General features: G+C 33.4%; 1 protein-coding gene across 1 annotated transcript in view; it reads right to left on the bottom strand.

The window, feature by feature from the left end:
* Nucleotides 1–220: 220 nt before the first annotated feature.
* Nucleotides 221–22660, bottom strand: part of LOC101634968 (lymphocyte antigen 75) — a 70763-nt gene continuing 48323 nt past the window's right edge. The window contains exons 25-34 of the mRNA XM_012728196.1: nt 22091–22256; nt 20227–20394; nt 18980–19096; nt 14823–15017; nt 11987–12213; nt 10555–10723; nt 7359–7508; nt 4484–4606; nt 2665–2832; nt 221–960 (exon numbers count right to left, since the gene is read on the bottom strand). Of these exons, the coding sequence (XP_012583650.1) occupies nt 782–960; nt 2665–2832; nt 4484–4606; nt 7359–7508; nt 10555–10723; nt 11987–12213; nt 14823–15017; nt 18980–19096; nt 20227–20394; nt 22091–22256 (1662 nt within the window). The 3' untranslated portion in view covers nt 221–781. The remainder of the gene's footprint in view (nt 961–2664; nt 2833–4483; nt 4607–7358; nt 7509–10554; nt 10724–11986; nt 12214–14822; nt 15018–18979; nt 19097–20226; nt 20395–22090; nt 22257–22660) is intronic.

Here is a 22660-nt window from a genome sequence, read left to right as displayed (position 1 = left end):
TCTTTAATTCATATAAATAGACAACAAAGGAGTGAACGTTTCTTAGTCAAAAAATGTGTCAATTAAATATATATATATATGGATTACAAAATTTTCAAGAAGACTTATTCTCAACTAATTCCCTTTAAAATAAAAAATCATATTTGTACATGAGAGAAAAACACTGCTATACAATCTCTAATCAATTTAAAGTCAATGATTTCACAGAAAATATTAAGCATGAAATCTTTAAAAACCATTGGTTTATAAGCAGTTATAAACAAAACAAAACAACTGTATTTAAGTGATATTGGTATGAAATATCTTTGAAACAGTATAAGAAGCAGCTTGTTAAGAAGCATCATTTTGCTGGGTAATAAATAAGCATGTCCTATTATTCAATAATTTCTCCTAATGCTATATCTATTTTAAAACAATGTTAACTCTTATTTACATTGGTTTTACCTTGAGTTACCAGCAATACACCAATTCAAATTTTCTAAGAAGTTGTGTTAAAAAAAGTCATTAAAACATACCTGTCCCAATTATCAAACACAGTCTTATAGAAAAAAATGTACATTAAATGTATTAGCTATAAAAAGTTGGGAGTTCAGTTCTAATTTCAGTTCCTTTCCAGTCTATTAAATAGAGTTATAAGCATGGCATTTTGTGGGTATCATAGTAAACAACTGAAAGAGTAAGATCTTATGGTGGAACAGTGTTAAATACTGATACTGGGAAAATTTGAAATGGCTCATTTTTCTTAACACATCAGTGCAAATTAGCAGTCTTTTAGGAGAATTTAGTCACGTAAAGAGGGAAGCATAATTTCATCTTCATTTACTCCTTGTTCATATCGAACTGAAGAAAAGCCTGTCCAGGATGAACGATTCTTTTGGAAAAGGAACCAAATCAGTCCACTGAGGAGAGCTAAGACACTTAGCACAGCAAAAGTAATAGCTATTCCTCTGTAATCAGGCCCTAGAATAGGGAAAGGTTTGACATGGGAGGAGAGAATATATTAGTGATCAGTATTGATTGTTTCCCCTTAATACAGAATACGGTCAATGTTTCCTTTTCATTCAAATCCTCTTCATTGTCATAGCAATTTTCTTTCAAAGAAATTAAAGCATTAACATTATTCTCACTTTTCCTTTTCATCACCCTTTGAGACTATCACTTGTAATATATTACTTTTATTTGATAGTAAGTAGCTACAAGTTATAAATTTTTGTTTTTGACCTACCTAGGGTCAAATAAAAGTATTATCCACTTCAATATGATTAAGTCTTAGGACGATTTCATTTAGCTATAATGATTTAATTTCAACTGTTGTCCTAGGTCCCTTCTGCACACGCTGCTGAGAGGGCTCCTTTTGGTCCATGGCCTAAATGCCATCTTTAAGCTGATCTCACTTTTCTTTCATGTGTCCCACTGGATACTACACAGTAGTCCATATATATTGGGTTATCAGAAAAGTCATGACATTTTTCTATGCAAAAATGAGTCATGGCTTTTCTGAAAACCCAATAATGCCTAGTTCAAAATGTCAAAATAGAACGTTTACTTTATAGCATTCCAAAGCTATGTCTACCCACTTCCAACAATTTTCCAGTTCATTTAGAATAGACTGAGAAGCTAGCTTAAGTTTCAGAAGCCACAGGTGTCTATCACCTGCTTACATAAATAACATCAGGTGGTTCCTTGAGTGCTCACCAAATTCATTCTGCCTCAGGGTTTTCTCCAACTGCTGCCTTTGTTTTGTGTGCTCCTTTCCCTGATTTCTGCTTAGTTGGCCTAGCAGAAAGTAAGAGTATCCTGCTCTTAGACATCTTCCCTGAAAAATCCTACCTAGACTAACCAATCCCCTAATCTTGACTATAATGAGTTTGTAACTATTTTATCTTTTCCTTTCTTTTAAAGATTGACCTTCTTGGTTATTTATTATCAGTCTCCCTCTACTAGATTGCAAGGTCTTATAGTGAACATAAAACATACAACGGGACATACCCTGTGGTAGACACTAAATATTTACTCAATCAATGTATGAATATTCAGATACAGGCCACTTAGAATTTGAGTCTTATCTTTAATATTTATATACCCAAATGGACATTTTTATTCTAGGTCTTTAAAAACATTGCATATGAAAATTTAGAGAGCTTTTTTAAGAAGTGGAGTTATCAGGATTTTGATGTATTTCATATAACCATGTATTACTTTATATAGCTATCAATGACAAGCTCAAATTATGATTTCCCACAGATAATCAGGGCACTTAATTAAATCTAGTTTTGTACTGTTTTTATGAAAATGAGGAGAAAGGAAGCAAACTAACTTTAGAATGAGACTTTTGAGCCTTTATATATCAAAACTGTAGAATAAAATACAATTAACATTTTCACAGACATTTTTTCCCTAGTACTCTGGCAGCTTCCATCCTTTTTAGGAAAGCATTATAATAAGTTGAGACAGCTTTATCTGGGAATCCTAGAATTCTTACACATTTATTATTTCTTGTAATCTATCTTTTTCAAGGGAAAGAGTGTACGACAATCTTTTTTGTATATACTTTAAGGACTAAAAACTTAAGCCCAAGTATAAGACTTTAATGATAATTAGACAGTGCATTTATTTGCTGAATTCTTGTATAAAACTTTCCTTCAGTTCAGGCTACATACTTACTCAGAGGGACTTTGCAGACAACTCTTCCATAACCAGATAAACAATCAACTTTTTTCCAAGTTTCATTTGAAGCTAGCAAAATGCTACATTTTCCAGTACCGCTCTTTCTTTTATCTCCCCATTTGACAAATGATACATCTGATCCATCTAACCAATGCCAAGAGTGATCTAAAGAGAAAGTTAAGTATGTTAAGTACAACTATGTTCATTGCCACAGGATTGCTAAGGTAAGAAGGCATATGATTTATCCAACTCACTTAGAACAAGACTTTTATTTAGTTAGTTTTCATTTTGTTCCCTCTGCCTACTCACAGAGCCCATACAACATCTGCATCCCTCCCCCATACCCACCTGTCTTTCCTTTATTCCCTCTGGTAACCCTTATATTTTTTATACAAAGTTCAAATTTGTGTTACTTCTACTGTTTGTGTGAGATTTTTAAAAATATTATTTTGCAGATGAGTAAGAATATTTATTAAAAATTAAAAACCTTGAAAGTCAGTTTTTAGCTACACTTGACACATTTCAAGTGCTCAATAACCATCTGGCTTGCATGTGGCTGGTGATTACTACACTGGATGCAGAGATACAGAATGTTTTCTCATCTTTGTAGAAAGTTCATTTGGACAAGAACTGATATACAATGTGGTGTTTTGCTTACACATTTACATCATGAGGAATAGATTTCTAAAGATCTGTATCTTTTCACTAACCCCTCCCAATGATCCCCTCACCATATACATATTAAAAAGTTATGTCATTAAAGAGGTACTGATGGGAGAGAAAAGGGCCAAAGTGTTTCCTCAGCAGGATTCCATTTTTGTTGTCTAGAAGCTGAGGTAGCACCACCTTGTGGTGACAATATAAACACAATTTACATTTCATTTAAGTAAATGGTCAGCTTTGAACCTACTTTGACAAGTAGGTAACATTGTGGAAGCCACACCCACTTTACCTGTTTAAAATTTAACTTTGCATAAAATGTGAAACAGACTGTTTATTGTTCTGTCAAATTGGTGTTCTGATTCATTCTTTATCAATTACAAATTTATTTAAATCTTCCATTATCCTTATTGATAATTTCTTCCACAACCTTTTAAAACCAATTTGCTGTTTTCTATGCTTTTTGGGAAAAAATGATCATTAAAAATTTGCCCCTAAGATGTATTTATTTATGTGTATTAGAAATGGTGTACAGGCCTGGGATGCGGGGGTAGGGAGAGAAGGAGAATTGACCAGAACCAAAGTGAAGAACAAAATAGGCAGATTCAGTGAAATACACTGCTGTTGGGAGCAGTGGTGAGACAGGAGAGGGCTACCATGTGGGTCAGCTTCCTGGTTGGGATCAAGCTGGTGCAGCAGTGGCTGTTGAGAGCTTCATAGTGCTGCACTTTAAACCCTTGCACCACCAGGGAGGCCCTATTATTAAAATTTAATGTTTCTCTATGGGGAAAATGTTCCCAAAGGTAAGGAACAACAGGACACAATTTTTGGATAACAGCTATAAAGACACGGTATAGCAGTTTCCTATTGTGATAGGAGGAAAAAATCCTATTGATTTGAACCTATTAAGAACAAAGTTCTAGAACAATTCCTGTTCAATTAACCTGATTTTCTATTTAATTAGTGATTTCCTTCATTACTAATAAGCCACTAACTTATTCATTCAGTATTTATAAGCCCCCCAAACAACCAGCAGTTCTAGCTTAATGAGAAGTCTTTGAATTAGCTACCATTTGAGATTCTTTAGCAAGGTAGAGTTGGTATTTAAGACAAGGCACAACATTTTCTGCACACAATATCCAATTATATCACTTACCAGAAGCAAATTGTAATAATCCAAGCCAAACTCTCATGGTAATATTATAATTTTCCCTCATCAGTCTGCTCAAGAATCTATTTTCATCTTCATCCTTTATGGTAACAACAGTTGCAAAATCATCTGTTGAAGGAAAACAAACCCCAAACTAATTGACTTTAAGGAAACTAAGAAAGTTGTTTGTCTTCAACAAGCCATTTGAAATAAAATCTATCAAGGTCATTGAGAAAAAGCAAGCTTTATACAGAATTCTCTTTTTTTAAAGTCTGTTATTTATACTAGATTTAAAAAAGCATGGCACCTATAGTTTTCCACGAGTGAGAAATATTTCTAGATTGAAACCTTAAATTTATATATATGTGTGTGAATGTGTGTGTTTATAATTTTTCAAAACGTCTAATTTTTCAAAATGTTTGTCTAGTAATATCTTTTGGTCCTAAATCTGTCTAACTACCTTTGTTAGTCATAAGTTGTTTCTGCCATAAGGAGATGATAGAAACATGTGTTCCCTTATAGATGTTCAGGACTCTCTCCTCAACAACTTTTGTACAATAGCTCAGCTTTGAATTATGTGAAAATGAAAATGAAAGCAAGTAAGTTTGGTCTAAAGGGGAGCATCAGCCTTCATTTTATTATTACTTTACACGTAAGTGCACACTGTCATGTTCATTTGTTCCTAAATGTAGTATGAATTGAATAAATATGTATTCTTGAAGCTTGATCAACAGTCCAAAACCCACAGGGAAAAAGCTGTGTCATTACCAGCATCAGGTAAGGAGTTGAAATAACACAATAATATACTTGGAAATCGATCCTAAATGGATCAGTCTTCAATAACAGGTTTGTCCAGACTTAAATAAAATCTTCACTCCTTTATAGAACACCACAGTGTGCAGGTATTTACTATATTACCTTGTATAATATTATATAATTCTGTAAAGGATCACCATTTTACAGATGAGGAAACCGAAGGTTTAACATACTTAATGAGTTTAAATAAATTGGTCAGTTTAAACAGTCAGCCAGTTAGAGAATTAGAAAAGTCAATGTCAATTTTTTAAATAAGGATAGTTTTGAAAGTTCACCATTTCTCGGTAATGTGCTACATTTGTATACACTTACGTTCCTACAACAACTCAACCATACCTAACCTTTGAAGTAAGTACTATTTTCATTATCATTGCTCCGATGAGGAAACGGAAACATTTATATTTCTTCCACAATATCATTCAATTAATAGGAGTGGAACCTATTAGTGTAGCCAAATCTGGGCCCTCGGAGGTGGCGCAACAGGTTAGGATGCAGCACTGCAAGCTAGCCACAGTCACTTCAGTGCAAGTTTGATCCCCTGCCCAGAGATAACCCACATGGCCTAAAGACCTCTTCTGACCTGCCCGTTGCTCCTCTCAGCAGTGTACTTCCTCAGTCTACCTACTCTGTTCCCCACTCTGTCTCTGGTGAAGTATCTCACCACTCCTGCAATCTGGCCTGTACCCCAGTTCTGTATACATAAATAAAATAAATCTTTGAAAAAAAAAAAAAAGAAAGAAAGAAAGCCAAACTTGCATGACTCCGAGGTTTTAAATTTTGTTTTCACATTTAGGAGTAAAAAGCTTGTAACTTTCAGAATTTTATATCTACCTACTATCTATCTATCTGTCTGTCTGTCTGTCTACTTAACTATACATAATTATCAGAGCATATATGTATATACCTGGTAGTAATTTCTATTTCATATACATATACACCACTAAAAACTCACACAAACACACAGTTGTCACTATGTAGGTAAGCAATAATAGAGAGGCTTTGGATTTTCTTTAAATCAGTAAAGTATGCACAAACAGAAAGTAATAAAGATGAGAAAAATGCTTTCTCCATGGTACAATTGTGACCTGAATGTGCAGGTCTTTGAACGACCCTGCATGGTCTCGCTAGAAGTTATTTCACAGTTTGACTAGGCTAAATTTATCATGGGGAAGAGTCACTCATTGCTACTCTTTCTGAAATATTTAAATCTGAAGACAAAATCTGGTTCTTTGAGGTATTTGGAAAATGCAGGACATTCCTTTTAAAGAATGGAAGAAAAACCCAAATTCTTTGATTGTGCTACCCCGGTCAGGCTAAGCTTGCTTATTTATAACTAAGAAAAAAAAGTGGTATTTTTTATTTGTAAATTTAACCAACTTAAAAAAAAAACTACCACTTAATTGCTCCCTCTAAGCATATCTAACTATATAGAAAACCACCTAATTTTTCAAATAACTCAATTTTTTTAGTTTGTTTCACCTTAATTTTATTTTTCATGGGCTTTTCTTAAAGCAATCGTTTGTAATGGTTATTCCAACCTTCCATTGTGCTTACATGCAAACCTTAACCATTTTCACATCACTGAGCAATTAAGTTAGAGCTATTATAATACAATATCATAATATTTATATTATAGTGAAAGCTTTAAAATAATAGCTATAATAGTGAGACCTTCACATAATTTAAAAAATATGATCATTATTACAAACTATTCCTTTTTTAAAAAAGGATTATTTATTTATGCATACAAGAACTGTGATTCAGGCCAGAGGTACAGGGGGTTGGGGGTGGTGAAAGGATTCACCAAAGACAAAGTAGGGAGCAGAATAGGTAGATCAACTGAAATACACTGCTGAGGGCAGCAGTGGGCAAGACAGGAGAGATCTGCTGTGCCATGTGGGTTACGTTCCTGGCCAGGGATGGAACTAGTGTTACAGTGGCTATAGATAGCTTCATAGTGCTGCACTTTAACCCCTTGTGCCACTAGGGAAGGCCTCAAACTATTCCTTAAAAATTCTAGTGATTAAATTATTGAGTCAAAGACAATCAACAAATTTGAACTCACCAAGTTTTGAACAAAACTTTTTGGCTTCTGAGAAATTGTGCAAAGCCTGGTCAGATGTATAGCAGTGGTCCCTATACTGGATCCATCGTGGTTCCTTATCTTTTCCTGCAGGACATCTTGAGGAGTATGAGTGAGAGGTCACTTCTTTAGCTATAAAACCAATAGGCATAAGTGTAAACATACATGAAGAAAAAGACTGATTTTGAAATTTCATTAAATGTTCCTCTTAGAAACTCCATTACTATGGGTAAGGAGCATCAATTCAATATACAAGCCAGAAAGAGTAATAGCCCAGACTCTAAGAGTATACCTTCTAATTAGGTATTTGGAAGATTGATTAAAAAACTTAAGAGACGAAGAAAGTACTTAATTCTCAAAGGGGTATTTAGACTAAAGTAAAAACAACTAGTAAGAACAGGAAAATAAGCAAAGTTAGACTATGTTGAAATAATTAAATTTTTTTTCATTTGGATTCTTTTCTGTTTTGCTAACATAAACTGTGACATATTGAAGAACTCCTTTTTGAAATCGCATCTAAGTCATATTCAATGGCAAACAAATGCCACCTTAATAAAATGAAGGCAAAACTAAAAAAAATTTTTGAATGTGAAAACATTAAAAAAATCAGAAATCACAGTATTAAGTGAAAAATTGGTAACTTGTTCACAAAATGCAATATATCAGAACAGCAAAATTTGTCTTAAAAAAGAGTTGGTATAGCTTCTCAGACCTTAAACATTGCCTTGGTTTCTACTTAAACTGTTTAATTTTTAATTATGTTGTAAAACACATGAAACCAGATAGTGATACTTATACCTCTTAATGCTTGTTATTAACTCCAGTGGAGGAGAGTATAAGAATCGGAAAAGATCAACATCCTATTGGTGAAATGTAGATATCTGAATAAAATATCAGTAATCTCAACCCAAACTATTGCTTTGTAACACATTCTCTCTGATCTGTATGTTCTTCAGTAACTGAAGATTGCACGTTTTTTTCCTCAGTTTGATAGGGTTTCATAGAGTTCTTCTTTTTCTTGATTCCGAAGGGATGGCGGCTTCATTTCCTTCTTTATCAGGAGTCTTTGATTGGCTTTTGCCTATATTCTTTCACTATCACTACTATCCTGAGCTCTAAGTCTTCCCTCAGTTTGACAGTTGCTATACCTAAGTGTCCTAGTAGAGATGAACAGAATTCATTTGCTGAATATATTTTGTGAAGTCTCTTAGAGGCAACTTTTTACTAACATTGCTGGTGGAGGAAGATGCTACTAAAGTCCTTTACTACCCTGTGAGAATAGTTAATTTTGCCAAAAAAAACAAAAAAACAAAAACCGAAAAAAAACCAACACCCCCCCCCAGACGACAATTGATTGTTCCATTGTTTTAAGAGTCAATGATGTGTATTATTTCATTAGATGCAAAATACGTTGTACATTACCAATACATTGCTAGAACTGGTGGACTTTTCTAAATGACTTGGCTTGGATAGAATATTCTTATACTAGGAACATAGAGACATGACTGTTTTCAAAGTCTATTTGCTTCTAGTCCAGTGTGCAACTGTGGTGTCTTATGCTACATACATTTTCTCTCCCCTTATGTTTCTTCATGGGTTTCCACTTCGAACTCTTACTTTTTCTGCAAGGGCATGCCTTTTGGTTAGTTTACTACATTCATGTTTAAGAAAACTTTTTTTTTATTGTGGTAAAAACACAAATATACCATGCTAAATATTTTTAAATGTACAATTCAGTGACATAAAGTTAATTCACATTATTGTGCAAACACCACTACCATACACCTCCAGAATATTTTCAACTTGTGAAACTGAAACTTAGAATCCATTAAGCAGTAACTCCCTTCCTCCAGCAACTACCATATCACTTTCTGTTTCTATAAATCTGAAAATTCTAGGTACCACACATAAATGGAATCACAGTATTTGTCCTTTTGTGACAGGATGTCAATCCTGTGAATGGTCTGATGGCCCAATGTCTTCTGGGTTCATCCATGATAAACTATATATTAGAATTTCCTTTCTTTATAAGACTGACTAATATTTGATAGTATCCAAATTCCATTTTTGCTTATCCATTCATCTGTCAATGGGCACTTGGTTGCTTCATTTTTTTTGCCATTGCAAATAATGCTGCTGTGAATATAGGTTTGTAAATATCTCTCTGACCCCTGGTTTTACTTCTTTTGTGAATATACCCAGAAGTACACTTGTTGGGTCATATGGTAGTTCTATGTTAATATTTTTGGGCCATCACCATACTGTTGCCCACAGTGGTTACACACCATTTTATATGCCCACAAGCAATGCACAAGGATTCTAATTTCTCTATATCCTTGTCAACACTTGTTACTTTCTTTTCATTTTGAAGATCCATTTTTTCAAAGTTGGCTCTTGGATTAATTTCCTAGGGTTAATGTAATATCTTAACCATAAACTTGGTGGCTTAAAACAACAGAAATTCACTTTCTCAGTCTGGAAAAGATGAGGGAGGTTCTATTTCATGCCTCTCTCCTAGTTTGGGGGTTGCTGACAATCCTTACGTTTGTAGTTATGTTACTACAATTTCTGCTTCTATTTCAAGTGGACTTCTTCATCTGTATGTCACTGTCTCTCCTCTTATTAGTACAACAGAATTGGATTTTGAGCACATCCTAGTCAAGTCTCAGGATCTCTGGCATATTAAATAATTATATATGGAAAGACTATTTCTAAATAAGGTCACGTTCTGAGGCTCCTGTTGGACATGAATTTTGGGGTGACACTACTCAACAGGTACAGCACTAAATTTATATTTGATCATGTTGTCATTCTCCATCATCCTATAAAATGTTTTGCTAAAACAAATGTCCTCTCCATTTCTGCATTTATTTCTCCATTTCATACCTTATTTTAGCTACTTTCTAAAAGATTACATGTATTTTAGATACCTAGCAATTGAGATGTCATTTCTTGATTGTGCCTTTATTCCTCATTAGTTATGTCATTCTCTCTTTTGTATTTACTTGTATCCCTAGATAATTTTTTCACATATTCTTCTGCAAGAATTTGCTTAGTTCCAAATGTTGAAGCTTCTCTTAAAGATTAACCTATAAAAATCCTTTTGATTATTTAATTATGTGCATTAAACAAATGGTCATATTTTAGCAAATATATAGCTATTCAAAGTAAGTCTTACATTTTGTAGGTTTATAACAAATAGCACCATCTTTAACAGAGTTGCATTTTTCACGTTTCCAAATTCCTTTGGGTTCCAAGACAATACAGTTTCCAGCAGACATTTTATCTTCCCATGGTTTGTAGTCAAGTACACTGCCATCAGACCATTCAAAATTTGATTCACTGCCCTGTTTTAGGAATAACAGAGATAAACTAAATACAGATGTGTGACTTCAAAAAGAACATATAAACTTTTAGAAATGTTGGAATGGAATGCCAATAATTTGCTTACAAGCATTATAGGCCTGGTCCTATTTGTAATGTTAGGGATTTACTTTAGATTTATTAACTTTTGACATTTGCTCCGGCACATTTTAAATAGACTTAAAGCTCAGTGACATAGTTATTATACTCTACATTACTTAAGAATGAATTTATATAAGACTTGACATTAAATGACATGCAAATGACTTTTATTTGTCACAATTACAGATTTACAATCCCAACTTCTATATTCATCTGAATATTATTTTCTATAGTTTTGTGGTTTGATTCTCTAGCTACATTTTTTCCATGATAGGAAAACCATCATGGAGCAGGAGATCAAAGAAAAGTACTTTGCAAGAAGCTCTAATGGGAAGATTTTTTTTGACTTTTCTATGGTTCTAGGATCATAATTTACTATCGCTTCATTATTTGTTTTTCCCCCAATTTGTTCTAAAGGATACATAAATTATACTTCCTAGATCTTCACTTCTAATTTCAATACATGTCTTTTTTTTTTTTTTTGGTAAACTAGACATTATTATTGCAGGTAGAATATATTAATGAATTGGATTCAAAGTGAGGAATAAAAGATGTGTTTACCATTATAAGATTAATCTCAAATAGTGCTTATTTGTAAGGAGAAATGGGAAGAAAATAACATTTATTAGTCCTAATGTTAAGAATTTTAATTGAGGTCTATTAATTTTTGTACTGAGCTTCACTTTCATCCTACTTTCAGGAAAATGTTATAATCCTGATTTTACATATGAGGAAATAAGTTTGCAAAGGTTAAATAACTTATTCTATCACCATCCACCATGTAAATGGAAGACAGGCCCCTACACTATAACTCAGGTTTTTCTGATTCTATGCTATTCTTTTCACCACCTTCGCACTCGGTCTGCCCTAAAGATGTTACAGAGATATCATTAATATATTAATCTGCTGGGCCCTTGGTATGGCCTGTGGATATGTTGGGCAGCTGCTGCAATTCCAGGTTGATTTGCCTAGTGCACTCTATAATGTTCTATTTATGTTGTGAAATGATAAGAAATCAGTATGTTTTATGAATTTTGTCTCCAGGGTGTAACCTGATGTTACACTTTGAATTAATATTTTATGTTCAAATTTTCAAACCTCAAATAACAGATTTGAAAATTTCTGGAAAACAATGTAAGACTTACATCATGACTTGAAAGCCCAGTCCATAGTGGAAATCCGTCACGTTTCACAATATCTTCCAGAAATAGCAGGCCATTCTGGTCATGAACACTTGCTAAATAACCTCCACTTTGAGAACACATATTTAATGCTTCATACCAAGTTACTTTTTTTTGAATAACATTATAAACATCATCTTTATATGGAATAAACTGAGGCAAAGTAGTGTTATATTCTTCCTTGTAGTCAACTGCAATATTTAAAATGAAAGTACTAGTGATTAAATTTTGAATTACTTGAAATGGACATTCTGGCAAAGACTGGATATGTAATCATTTCAAAAGTTAAGCTGGGTTTATTGTTAAAAGGAATGTCAAATGCATACTTTACTTATTGCTATAATGCATATAATAAGCACTTTCATATTATAGTTGTCTGGACAATTTAAAAAAAGGTACAAATTTCATCTTTCATTTAAAAAACTCATATACAAACTGAAAAAGCAAAGCAAAGATAATCTTTACGGTCTGAAATGTATACCAGTTACCAGAGGGAAAAGTAGGGAGGTTGGAGTAGATAGTGGATAGAAGGGGAGAGGACATTGGTCTAGGCATTTTGGAGGAGGTAGGTAAAACATGTTCACACAAGGAGATGTGAAAATGTACTCTACAAATCATATAGTACATAAACAACTCACAAATGAATAACATTTGATGATGAAAATAAAGAGCTCACAGATAGCTGAGGACAGAACACATCTGAAATAAGGAAAAACAACCATTAGAACAAGTGGGACTGACAAGAGAAGGAGCAACTCCTCTTATTTAAAGGAGGGAGGAAGTCTGCTTGATAAATCAGGTCTTTGGAGTTTAGCTTAGGTGCAAGTAAGGCTAAAAAGGAATAAAGTCACCAGTAAACAAAGAAGCTCTAAAAACAAAACAACAGCAACCAATTTCAAGGGACACAGGAGAGAACTAAAAGAGCTTCCAATCAATAAAGCTGAAACAATTTGAGCAAAATATTAATTAATAGAGTATACGGGTTATAATCCAAAGCATGAAATAAATAACTATGAACCAATAGCATAAATAAAAGATTGGCTAAGATATAAAATTAGCAGGAACAAACAAATTTCCAGTGCCGAATTCCCAAATAATTTCTAAAATACTACCACCTCAGGAAGGTGTAGAATAATTCTCTACCCTGTAAATGTGGACTCAGTATAGTGACTGCTTTACAGAAAGTATGAAATGGAAAAGAAAAAGAGTAACTTCAGAGTGAAGAAAGTGAGAAACATTTTGAGTCAGGTGATCAAAGTTGAAGTTAACAGTGATGGACCTCCCTGGTGGTGCAGGGATTAAAGACACAGCACTATCAAGTTATCCCCAGCTACTGCAGCATTTCAAGCCCTGGCAGAACAGGGAGGTAACCTATATGGTGCAGCAGACCTCTCCTCTCTTGCCTGCTGCTTCCCTCAGCGGTACATTTCAGTAGATATGCCTGCTCTGCTCCCCACTCTGTCTCTGATGAATCCTCTCAGTTACCCCCTCTACCCACATTCTAGCCTACACCCTAGTTCTTGTATGTATACATAAATAAATCTTCAAAAAAAAAAAAAAGAAAAGAAATTAACAGTGATATATAGTGTTGTTATGACATATACTTCATATGATTTGATGAGAATGGCACAGTACTTCTGTGGTTTTCCCCTAAACTTCAAAGACAAAACCCTCATTTAATTGGGGGGAAAACACCAAATTGAGAAACATTCTACAAAATATATGATTAAGGTCATCAAGAGAAAAAACAAACTGTCACAGCCAGTTTGGTATTCTTGACCAAATCCTCAACACAAAAAGGACACTAAATAAAAGCTAAGGAAATCCAAATAATGTGTGTACTTTAGTTAATAATCTATTAGTATTGGTTTGTCATTTGTGACAGATGTGTCATACAATGTAATGACAACAGTAGTGGAAATTGGTTATGGGGTATATGAGAATTCTCTCAATACAATCATTGCAATTTTTCTGTAAGCTGGAAACTAAAAGTTTATTAAAGATATAAAAAGAAGAGGATTTTAGCAGGAAAAACATAAAGGGGCAGATAGGAGACTGAATATATTATTTACACAGACAAAATTTAGCCTGACTGACAAAGAGATGCTAGATGAGCCATGGAATAGAAGAAAAACTGGGGTTGGGAGAAGGTATAGAAGTTTAGAATAGACATTGGTTTATAAAATATCCCCAAAGCTTACATGGACTCAAAGTGATTGGTAATAGAAATTTCTGGAGATTGTTGATGGAAATAAAATCACATGAAGTTATTCTGCATCACTGTGAAGGGAGGAGATCAGCCCAAATGCAATTGTAATAGGACCCATGTTAGTGAAGGCTTAGAGCAGAGAGGCTGTAATAATAGCTTTTAAGTTGTGAAGTGCATCTAAAAATAGATTGAGTAACTGGGTGAGGTTGGAAGACACTTAAAGTTAAAACTTACCCAAACATGCTTTCTTATTTGCAAAAATCTTATCCATCCCTCAAGATTCAACAAATTTTACCTCTTCCACAATGCATTTCCCCCCATTATTCCTGTTTTACTTATCTTTTTGACTTTCCAATGAATTTAAGACTACCAAAGACTAACCTACATAAAACAATTACTATCTGCTATTTTCCTCTTGCTATACAGTACCAGGGACTATGTTTTCCTTCCTCCATAATTCTGTAGCACTTCTTTCATAGAACTAAACACAGAGGAGGCATTCAAGGGATATGATTGCAAGATTCCTTTAGTATAGCTAATGGCCTTTCATTATCTGTCCCTGGAGTGGAAACTCTACATTAGTATACTTACCCATTTCAATTTTACAAGCAAGAATGCTGTTCTGGTGAAAGTACAGTGTTTCTGCAATCCCATTAAAGGTTTGAATATCCCAGAAACCATCAGTGCTCAGGCCGGCAAGAAATTTGTCATTTTTTATAGCTGGTCTTCCTGCTCTCCAGTGTGTATAAGACAGCATGGTCTTATCAGACCACATAAGTGAATCATCTAGAGAATAAACATTTTCTATGCTTAGAGATTACGTCAATACGAATAGTTATCAGGTTAATGTTTTGTAGTTATCAGGTTAATGTTTTGTACTCAGTTAACTATCTTATTTTCCTACCTTCTAAAAGTTATTTCTTTCTTTAAAATATTTTGACTGTAACAGCAAATCATATATATTTTTAAGTTGGAAAATACAAATTATAAACATGAGAATTAAAATCTACGTGTAATTCTACTGTCCCTTAATAATTTTTTTAAATTTTGTCATTTTTTTTCTATCAAATATTTATTCATTTGCTTCATATAATGTTTAATTGCAATGGAAATGAACATATATATATTATAAAAAATAACTGACATGTTAACATTATAAAAGCAGTGATAGAAACCTTTTCTCTGGACCTACACTGCACAATGTGCATACTTGCAGCCAATTTATTTTTGTGAGAGTGCCAAAATAATTCAATGGACAGGGGATAGTTGCTGGAACAATAGGATACTCATATGTACCTTTTCCTTTCACTGCATACAAAAACTAATTCAAAATAGGTCATAATCTAAACACTGAGCTACAATTATAAAACTCTTAGAAGGATATAGGAGCAGTATGCATAAACCTGGGATAGGCAAAACCTTATTAGATATGCACAATAAAAGATAAACCAGATAATTTGTACTTCATCAAAACTTAAATTCTGTGCTACAAATTATACTATTAAAAGCTGATGGGAGAAATACTTGTATTTCTTTGTTTGATAAGGGGTCATATCCAGAATATATAAAGAATGCTTACAATCAGCAATCATAAGACAAATCATTAAAAAAAATTGGGAAAAAGATCTTAATAGAGATTTTGCAAAGGATAATACACAAATAGCCAATAAGCACACGGAAAGATGCTTACAATCATTAATTATCAAGAAAATGCAATAAAATCTCAGATTTTCCAGTTAAAATAAAAAGCATAGCTAAAAGCAAGAATTGGTAAATATGTAAAGAAATTTAAATCCTCATAAACTCTTGGTGGGAATGGACAAAGGCATAGCAGCTTTGGAAAACAGTCTAGCAGTTTTTCAAAGTGTTAAACAGAAGACCCAGCAATTCTACTTATAGGTATACACACACACACACACACACAAACTTGTAATGTAGCAGCATTATTTAAACCAAAAAAAAAAAAAGAAAAGAAAAGAAAAGAAAAACAACCCAAATGTCTATTAACCAATGAGTGGATAATAAATGTGGTATATCCTGCAATGAAATCTTATGTCATAATAAGGAATGATGTACTTGTTTAAGCTATAGTGCTACATGCATCAACTTTGAAACCACTGTTAAATGGAAGAAATCAGTCACCAAAAAAATCACATTTTATGTGATCTCTTTTATACAAAATGTCTGGAATAGGCAATCTGTAGAGAGAAAGTACATCTGTTGTTGCTGAGAGTTGGGAGAGTAGACAGTCTATAAAGATGGACTGCTGGCCCTCCCTGGTGGCGCAGCGGGTTAAAGCTCAGAACTAAGAGGCTAAAGCCACTTCAGCATGAGTTGGATCCCTGCCCTGGAGGTGATACACATGGCCCAGCAGACCTCTCCTGACCCGCCTGCTGCCTCCTCTCAGCAGTGTACTTTGTTGATCTGCCTGTTCTGCTCCCTGCTCTGTCTCTGGTGAATCCTCTCATTGCCCCTGCACCTCTGGCCTGTATGCATAAATAAATAAATCTTTAAAAAATAAAAAATAGGCCCTCCCTGGTGGCTCAGCGGGTTAAAGCACAGCACTAAGAAGCTAAAGCCAGTACCTCATGAGTTCGAATCCCGCCTGCCTTGGAGGAGATCCACATGGCGAGGCAGACCTCTCCTGACCCGCCCGCTGCTCCCCTCAGCAGTGTACTTCGTTGCTCTGCCTGTTCTGCTACCCTCTCTGTCTCTGGTGAATCCTCTCACCCTCCACATCTCTGGCCTGTACCCCAGTTCCGTATGAATAAATAAATAAATCCTTTAAAAAAAAAAAATAAAAAATAAAGAGGGACTGCTAATGGGTATAGTGTTTTCTTTTGTGGTAGTAATGATTGAGCAGCTCAGTAACCATATTAAAAATCATAACATTGTACATAATAAATGGGTGAAATGTATGTAAATATATCTTAATAAAACTTTGCAGAAAATGTTACCAGCTTTCTTAAAATTATAAATTCATATGAAGAGTTGCTCATTATTTCTAACACATTTGTCCTTTGCACTGATTTACCATCTCCTAAGACATATGCCTGACCATCTGCCTGCAGCAGTGACACATTACAAATACTGTACAATGGTTTGGTTCTTTCCTGTTGCTTTCTATCATTTGATATCTCCCAGCTTTTCTCTTCCTCTTCCCAAATATCAGTTACTAATTTTCTGACTAATATGATGTGAAATGGTATATTTCTTCAGTGCTATAAAAAAGGGCCACTTTTTTCAGTTGGCTTGAAATGTCTTATAGTTGACATATTGTGGTTTCTTTGTAGTCATTTCTATCATGGCCCTACTTTTGAAAAGCCAGAATTTAAAAAAGACAAAATACCAAAGTCTTTTGTGTAGGTGATATATATATATATATATATATATATATATATATATACATATATATATATATATACACACACACATATATACATACATATATATATATAACACATTATTTCAGCATACTGAAGTAACAAAAATATATAGATGTAAATTAATTTAGTGAGAATTAGATTTAAACTCCATATTGCTCATATTTGCATATTTTAATTGAAATTGTTCTTACACATTTTATAAAAGTTGAGATAATTACAAGTAAGTTCACAGATCTGAAAATGCTTTCCATCATGTAGAATACAATTTCAGTTGTTTCTGATAGTATAACTTTAAAGTACATCAGAGGGTACAATTTAAATCTCTAACTGTATCTGGAATATCATCTCCACTGCTCCATAAAGAACCACTGTTCTTTCATTTATTTTTTTTCAGGTAAAACGCAGGAAATTTCCAACTAGTTTCTCTCCATTTTTTTTTTTCCACTGCTAAATTTAAGTGTCATTGGGTTGTCCACTGAAGTGTCACTGGAGAAAAGACTTGGGGAACTAATTCCTATTATGATGAATTCATCTTCACCTGACAACCTCAGTCTTATCTATTGCTTGAGTGATAAAATTTTATCAACTCACCTGGAAACCACAAACATTTAAGAAAAACTTTAGCAATTCTAAGAAATGAGTTAGACTACAAAAAGAAGACTACTTTTAAAATGATCAGATTTGAGTAATTTAGCTCTTTTCCTACCTGTGACATATCATTGTTCTGTATTCCTTATGAAGGCCCCTTTTTGGTAAACATTTGATTTTAATACTTCATGCCCAATGAATGATTTTGTTTTTTCTAACCCCAAAATTTTTATGATTTTCAGGGCATTTCTAATTGAGTATCTTTCCAAGTTGGTCATATTTCCTTTATTATTAGATACTCTATGTTAAAACTTCCATGATAATTGTGTCTTTGATTTGTTGTAGCCAGTCCTAATTTTAAGTATCTTATCCTATTGTCAAAATATGTACCTCAATACTTAAATGTATACTCCAAACCAATGCTAGAAAGCCAAAACAATATTAGTAGTAGTGTAATTCTGTTTCCATTCCAAGTACAAAGTAGACATAAAGTAAATATTAGAGATGTGTATTGGGAGAGCAATTGGTTTTAGTCTTGAGTTGCAAGGAGAGACGATAGAAATTATTTTCTACCATTTAACTCTCAGTTTGGTGTGAAGGCACACAAATGGCAGAGCAAAGAAACAGAAATTGTGTTGGCATTAACATGTTATGGTCAGTGCATAATTAAAATATAGTGCAGTGGTAAGCACATATTTTGAAGAAATACATAGCTTGAAACATAAATAGTTCATAAAAAAGTATGAATACAAAGTAAGCAGATTTATAACTTACTTTTATAAGTTACACCTAACATAACCCATGAAGCCATATAATTGAAGTATAGAAGTTGCTCAAGAACAAAGTTATTCTCTCTTTCATCTCGAATGCTCAGAATACGTGATTTTGGATCTGTTGAATAAAAAAATTAGTCAATATTTAAACAATTATCTATACTGCTTTATTTTGTTTGATAATTTAGAAAATTCCATCTCCCTCCAGTTAAATATACTCCAAAATTTAAATGGTGGAAAATAAGAATGACATACAAATTAAAACTATCTTGTATTAAATTAAATAAGCTAAAGCATTTTCAAACATTGAGCTTGGTCTTATAGAATAGTGAGAAAGCTGGTAAATGAGAATTTAAAACATTGATTAATTTAACTTTTTCCACTTAAGGCTTATTTTGAATTGGTGCAAATCCATCTATACTAACGATATATTGTCAAAGACTATAATAATTAAAAATTCTTGGATGAGTTATAAGATAGAGCTTCCCTTTGCATAAAGATCAGTCTTATATTGGGATTTACAATGTTTAAATTTCCCAAAATGTGTTACTAAAATAATTTACAGGAATTCCTCAGAAAAAGGCTACATGAATAAAAATTTTGAAATATTAGTTAAATGAGGTTAAACTACCTCAGTTATATTGTGATATCTTATCGTCTTATAGGAAACACAATGGTGTTTCTAAACTGTCATTTTTTTAAGTGTCCTTTTGTGTTGAACATCTCTTAAAGCTAGTATTCTATGAATCTCCCTTTGGGGAACAATGTTTTAATATTTTCTGTAGGAATTTTCCACCAAATTCATAGGTTCATTGTTGAGAGTTCTAAGTCCTCAGTTGTTTCACAGAAAATATCTGCAGAATCTTGGGAGCTGAAATGTAAAATACAGATTTCTTTAAAGCAGAATTGCTTCTTTGCAATTTCTCTCTCTTATTGACTACTCAAAAACCTATTTTCTCTTTGTTCATAGATTAACACCCTTTTCTCTACTGTCATTGCGTTTTCTTTTACAGTAGAATCCAATTTGTTTATATAGGCAGAAATAGACTAGTTCTGTAATGAAAAGGTAAAGAAATAAGTTACTACTAAATTTTCTATTTTAACTAAATATAAATTTATAATGTTGTCATCAACAATGTAGAAATTAGGAGATCTAGTTATCAGTGTTAAAAATAATTATAACACTCAGGTGAGGTTTTTTAAAACATGAGTATTACACAATATATATTGGCGATATAGTATACTTACTCAGTTTTTGACACTGATTATGAACTTCATCTTTAGTTACTGGAGCATGTCTATTCTTTGCTATCATGAAATTGTAGCAACAGTTCTGAAATGGTATCCATGGAGTATTTAGAACAGGAGATGGACATTGAACATTGCCAACTGGTTTGGCCACTTTTTCAGTCTCATCTAGAAAAATAATGGTAAGAATTCTTATTTCAAGTATAAATGTTAAATCCTGTTCATAGTAATTAGATATGATTTGTAGTAAATATCCAGGAAGTCAAGAAATAATAGCTTGGTAATGGTCCTTCTGTTTATATTAAAAAATAGTGTGACCTCTTAACAGGCTTTCTGTAGCAAGGAAATTAACCCAATTATTTCCCCTGCTGTGGAGAGAGTGAAAGAATGTAAAAATGAAGTGCTATTAGGTTAAATGCAGTTTCTGTCTTCCTGAATTACCAAATGTCAAATACGAGAGGCCACTTCCAAGAAACTATACAAATATATTCAAATCAGCCATCTATCACCTTGAAAATTCATCTTCAAAAATTTTGCTTACTGATCTCTAACTTTAAAGGAACATTTTTTTAAAAAGATTTATTATCATTTTTTAATTTATGCATACAAGAAGTAGGATACAGGCAAAAGGTGTGGGGGTGAGAGGATTCACCAGAGACAGAATAGGGAGCAGAACAGGCAGATGTACTGCTGTACACAGTGATGTACACAGTACTGATGTACACACTGCTGAGGGGAGCAGAGAGTGGGTCAGGAGAGGTCTGCCACACCATGTGGGTCACTTCCCTGGCAGGGGATTGAGCTCCTGCTACAGTGGCTGTAGAGAGCATCATAGTGCTGCACTTTAACTCATTGTGCCATTAGGGAGTGGGCTAAAGGAACATTTTAATGAAAATTGGATCTTCTAAATAATTTATTGCTTTACCAAAGCAGACAAAAATAATCTAAAATATGACATCCAGAAAATCTAATTATGTCTTTTTCCACCTTAACAAAGCAAAATATTGTTAAGTTATATTTAAAGCAAATAAAACTGATTTGACATTTAGTAGAGACTACTCTGAATCTTTCCCAGCTTACCCTTTGTGAAGTAATGTCATCTTTTTACCAGTATCCCACAAATAGGACTCCTCTCTATTGTAAAACAAGTGTCCTTTGAACATCTGATTTAAGCTGAATCCATTAGATTCTTAAAATATGAAATATGGATTTCTGAGATAGTCAGTTCATCTCCAGTTTTGGAGATGAACTAACAGATTCAGAGCCACCACTTTTTACCACATGCAGTGAGAAGTAGAAAGTACATTGACAAAAGAATGCAGTTCCACAGATAGAAACAGAGGGGAGAGATGAAGAGAGGTAACTTTGATTCTTGAGTCCCCTTAAGTTCCTGACTCCGATTCTTCTTGAGGTTTGGCTCTAGCCCCAATTTTGAGGACTTAAATTTCTCTTTAAGGTTATGTGAGTCTGAGTAGAGGGCTGTTCCTTGCAAAAAAAAAAAGTGGCTCATAAAAGCAATATCAGTTGTTAAGAATTATGAAAGAATTCCCACAAATACAAGCATTCTATAAAAATATAAATATGCTTATATAGAAACTGAGACTAACAGGGACTTAAAATTATATCAATGTTAATTACCATTGTCAGCTAACAGAAAAATAAAGATAAAAAAAGTCTAAAAATAACAAAGTAATGACAAGATTTTTAATATATAATAATGCTACTTGAATACAGTTTCACAAATCTCATAAAAAGTGTTATGGTTTCTTTACAATTTTAAAACCAGATGTTACAAAATCCCCACATTTTCCTATTCATGAGACCAACAGTTATTTAAGAATTAAAATAAATAAAATTAGCATACTTCCTGGATAGTAGCAAATAGCACCTGGTTGATTATCATTACAATCAAATGTTTTCCAGAATCCATCAGTATCTAATATTACACAGGCTTCAAGTTGCTCATTATTTTCTGCCCAGCGAGTAAATTGAAGGTATTTTCCATCTGACCAGCCAAAGTTGAGTTCATCCTAAGGGGCAGAAATACATTTCAGGTGATAATATTTTATGTTATCCCCTATGTATTATTTTGACACCCATGGTCAATATTTTTTTTTATTTCATCTTAACACATCTTTAAAGACATGTATGCAGCATTACTATGCTTCATGCCTGTTCTTAGAGCCTTATAAATATTAAGCTATCTAAGCCATGCATTAACCATATGAGACAATTACTATTATTATACTCATTTGCAGCTGAGGAAATTGAAGGCATGTTAAATGTATAAAGTTACATAGAATATAAACTGCAGTGCTGATATTCTAACCTAGAGTCCATATTTGGAGTCATTCTTTACACTGTGTCACACATAATAAGAAATGTTGGTTGCCAGATATCAGAAAGCTTAGGTGGAATGAGAACTATTTTTTAA

This window comes from Condylura cristata, unplaced genomic scaffold (genome assembly GCF_000260355.1).
Source record: "Condylura cristata isolate star-nosed mole 26May11 unplaced genomic scaffold, ConCri1.0 scaffold00002, whole genome shotgun sequence".
Lineage (NCBI taxonomy): Eukaryota > Metazoa > Chordata > Mammalia > Eulipotyphla > Talpidae > Condylura > Condylura cristata.
The sequence above is the reverse complement of the archived record's forward strand: the minus strand, read 5'-3'. Positions and strand labels throughout refer to the sequence as shown.